Source organism: Mitosporidium daphniae (genome assembly GCF_000760515.2).
Source record: "Mitosporidium daphniae strain UGP3 chromosome Unknown contig-224, whole genome shotgun sequence".
Lineage (NCBI taxonomy): Eukaryota > Fungi > Microsporidia > Mitosporidium > Mitosporidium daphniae.
This window is the reverse complement of record NW_013546595.1, coordinates 1-3,861: the sequence shown is the minus strand read 5'-3', so window position 1 is coordinate 3,861 and position 3,861 is coordinate 1. Positions and strand designations below refer to the sequence as shown.

At 40.9% G+C, this 3,861-nt stretch overlaps 3 protein-coding genes across 3 annotated transcripts; 1 reads left to right on the top strand and 2 right to left on the bottom strand.

Moving 5' to 3' along the window:
• Nucleotides 1-331: 331 nt before the first annotated feature.
• DI09_224p30 (uncharacterized protein) lies at nucleotides 332-1,110 on the bottom strand (the record flags this gene model as incomplete). The annotated part of the gene is made up of 2 exons (XM_013383001.1): nucleotides 332-477; nucleotides 543-1,110. The coding sequence occupies 2 exons, from the start codon at nucleotides 1,108-1,110 to the stop codon at nucleotides 332-334; spliced, it is 714 nt and encodes a 237-aa protein (XP_013238455.1).
• Nucleotides 1,111-1,166: 56 nt separating this feature from the next.
• DI09_224p20 (cytochrome c) lies at nucleotides 1,167-1,493 on the bottom strand (the record flags this gene model as incomplete). The annotated part of the gene is made up of 1 exon (XM_013383000.1): nucleotides 1,167-1,493. One exon carries the CDS (start codon nucleotides 1,491-1,493, stop codon nucleotides 1,167-1,169), a length of 327 nt encoding a protein of 108 aa, XP_013238454.1.
• Nucleotides 1,494-1,725: 232 nt separating this feature from the next.
• On the top strand, nucleotides 1,726-3,324 carry DI09_224p10 (uncharacterized protein; the record flags this gene model as incomplete). Its single annotated transcript, XM_013382999.1, has 1 exon — nucleotides 1,726-3,324. The coding sequence occupies one exon, from the start codon at nucleotides 1,726-1,728 to the stop codon at nucleotides 3,322-3,324; it is 1,599 nt and encodes a 532-aa protein (XP_013238453.1).
• Nucleotides 3,325-3,861: the final 537 nt, after the last annotated feature.

Here is a 3,861-nt window from a genome sequence, read left to right as displayed (position 1 = left end):
CTTTGGCTTGACCGACTTCAAAATCCAGAACATCGTTGGCTCATGCGACATCAAGTTCCCCATTCGCTTGGAGGGGCTCGCTTTTTCTCATGGTCATTATTCAAGTGTATGGTTAAGTGGTCTGGTCACAGGCATACTATACTTGCTTTGAAATTTTTGGACTTTTTAAATTATTTTCATAACTTATCCCTTAGTATGAACCAGAACTGTTTCCCGGTCTTATCTACCGAATGGTCAAGCCAAAGATTGTGCTTCTTATATTTGTCTCTGGAAAAATAGTGCTTACCGGTGCAAAGCTGCGTGAGGAAATCTATCAAGCTTTTGAGAACATTTATCCTGTCTTGACAGAGTTCCGAAAACCATAGTTCAATACACTGTTAAATCCACGGGTTTGTGCACTGTTAGATCCACGGGTTTGTGCACTGTTAGATCCATTGTAAAATTTTGTGTTTTTTGACGAAGCAGCTTGACGGTACCCTTAAACTACAGGTAGCACAATGGGAAGGGGAGTGTTTATTTCTAAAACTCTCGAGTTAATTTACCTGTTAAAGAGATCTGGTCTTCCGAAATAAATGTCATGCCGTCGACGTAAAAAGAGAGCTTTTGACCAATTTCAAGCTGTTTTGGCCTGAAAATCTTTTTTTCGGCCTCCAAAATGTGGTCTTCAGTCATGTTGCCCATCTCACCGTCGATACATTCATCGTTGACGTTCAGTCGAATCCATTTTTTGCTGAAAATCTCGTAGAAATAAGCTGATCGTAAAGACGACGCGGGTATTGAGGCATTGAGTGTGCCGAGCATAATCAGACCAACATGATCGCCAGAAATTTTGTTTATCTCTCCACAGGTCAATTGGTTAGGGGTGGATATCCTCCAAAGAGTCAAATCTGCCATCACGGAAAGATGGAAGTATGGGTTATCATATTTAATGACCGCACATGGGTCAAGAACAGAGATCTTGTTTATTGCAACAGGAATACCTTGTAGCTCAGCATTATATTTTAATAAGAGTTGATGGATATACTGCAAAACTCCCACTTGCAATCTAGACGAGAAGATTGGAGGGAGGTGCAGCCGAATAGGAACCCTAACCTCAACAAAATCCAGCATTGGAAAAAAAAAAGGAAAATTAAATTTTATTGCTGCTTGGCGTGCTTCGCAGCCCATCAAGCCGACGCTGCTTTCATGTACGCAATGATGTCTTCCCGCTCCTTTGGCTTTTTCAGCCCAGCAAATGCCATTTTGGTGCCCGGAATGTACTTTTTTGGATCTTCAAGGTAGTCAAAGAGCGTTTTTTCATCCCAAACGACACCCTTCTCCTTGTTTGCAGTGGTGTACGAGTATCCCTCAACAGCCCCGCTTTTTCTTCCAAAAAGACCAAATAAATTGGGACCAAGCTTATTTGAGCCGCCCTTTTCGATGGTATGACATTGGCCGCAACGGGTCTTAAATAACTTGGCACCCCGCGCAAGTGTTGCTTCGTCCACAGACATTGTAATCCGGAAATAATTGCATCCTATTTTAATTGTGTTTTAATTTGCCCTTTTTGTAATTTAAAATTTAGCGGATCCATTTACAAGCAGGCAAGCAAGTTATGTTTAAAATTGCATCAAAATGATGCACGCAACCCCACACCACACCATTTGACCTGTTGAATTTGGGTGTCAATGCCGCTCAACAGCGTACCGGTGACCATTAAAATTAAAATCCCCAAATGATTTTTTTATGGTGTCCTATTCTGATTTTGACTCCGATAATGACGGCGAGTTCTATTCAGACGAGGACCTGCCAATAATCTCATCGAAGACCAATAAATTGATAAATCCAAATGCAATGGCACGCCTAGGCAAAGCTTCTGACTCTAGAACCGATGCGCCGCCAGTAAAATCTAGCAGTACATCCGACCATCTTTCTTACAAGAAATCCGATTTTCATAATCAATCTTCCTCTATACAAACTAGCATGCCTAAATACATCGAATCAGAAAATATGAAGAAACCCATGGCCAATCTGAAAAGCTTAGCCGCTGACCCCGCTATGGCAAGCTTAAACGTCGAGCATGCATCTGCAAATAAAAGGGAGGCCCATCCGGTAGAAGAAGCCATCTCTATCATCAAAAATGGAAGCATGCCTGTAAAAGAAAAAGAGGGTTCTTTAGTAAGTGGTGGGCAATTTCACATTATGAATCAGGCAGGATCTAATTGCGATCATATCCCCGTTATTGAAAAGATTGAGAGAGCCGGCATACCGTTGAACAAAGAAATACCCAATGTGGTCACAGAAGGTGTACTCGCTTATGATGAGATAAGAAAAATTATTCAAAATATAAGAACCGTTCCATTTCCAAAGCCCAGCTCAGGATGTGAGCGGCAAGCTTTGGGGTTCTTGTGTAAGCTGATTGAAACATTTCAAGGCGCATTGGCCATAAGATATTCTGAAATCCCAACAACATTTGCTCAAATTCACAATGAACCGATGAACTTTAAAAAATATATCCACGGGATGAGATCGCTAATGACATCCGGGAAAGACACGAGATCTTCTTTAAAAGAGCGTTGGGAAAAATTACCTTCAAAATTCAAAGATTTTCTCAACTTACTTCCATGGTTTTGTTTGTATATTTCTCCGTATGATAAAAATGCCGTTTGGGTGTTGAGAACCAAGGATCCTGCAGTCAAGAACTGGGCCTTAAAGCAATCAACCATTTCCCCGTTTATTTCTGCCTTTGCACCAAGGGAAGCAAGAATTCCCTTTGGAAGATTAGTTGAGCTGCATTCCCACTTATTTTGTGTTTGGAATAATGGCAGAGCGGAAGGATTTTCGCAGTCGCTTCTCAGAAAAGAAATTGGGAGCAGCTGGAGATTTTCTGGATCGAACGCGCCTATCACTTTTAAATATTCCGAAGTATCCGTGGAAGCAAAAAATATACCAAATAGGGAAGATGGAGCAAAAGATTTCGTGCCGGAAGACCTTCTCATTACAATACCACCGCTTCGTGCACTAAATAGGATCGGACCATGTGAATGCTCCATTTGCAACGAAAGGATTTCGCTTGACTATTCGAAGAAACGTATATCTGATGATGGAGACGAGAACATCCCATCAAAAAGACAATCCTTGCCAACGGAACAAATTGAAGAGTCTTTGATATTTGAGAGATGTACATTCAATCCAATGGCGCAAGTGGAGTTATCAAATGTTATTTTTGGAGCCAAAAATGTTGGATGCTGGTCTTTTTCATCAAACCTTTATTCGCTGACTTGCGAGCGGCTTCAACTATGCAAAGGAACAGATTATTTTCGCCTGAAAGCAATGAACTCCTGATTTTTGGATTCGCGTCCAAGAGTCCGATTTTTCTCTTTCAAAGACCGGCTGGTCTTTAATCGGCTCTTCAAAACAGCCGGACACAATAATGTAAACAATATCCGCCAAAATGGAGGTACGCTCTTGGTATTATTTGGTATTTAAATCTTTTACAACCATCCGGTACTGGAAACCCGAATTTATATTCGGAACGAAGATTAAGATTCTGTTAGCACAGCAAAGAGAGTTGAAGCGGATATTTTAAAATGGTTTCCGAAAATCAGCCATCTGACCATTATCGAATAAAGATACATCCAGATTCTAATATAATCGGAAAAGAAAAAATGCCATGAAAATTCAAAATACACGTGCAAAAACTCTAGGCAGCGAAATGGGGCACTGTAAAAAAGGAAGGGGTGGCATTTTTGAATAACGAACCTCATTTATTCTTTGGCCGAAATTTCAGCCTTATAAAGCTTGCAAAATTTCTTCATGGTGGCGGAAAGCTTAGATGCTGCTTTCTTCGACGCAAGTAAGACTTCTTCATGCATGGGTCCA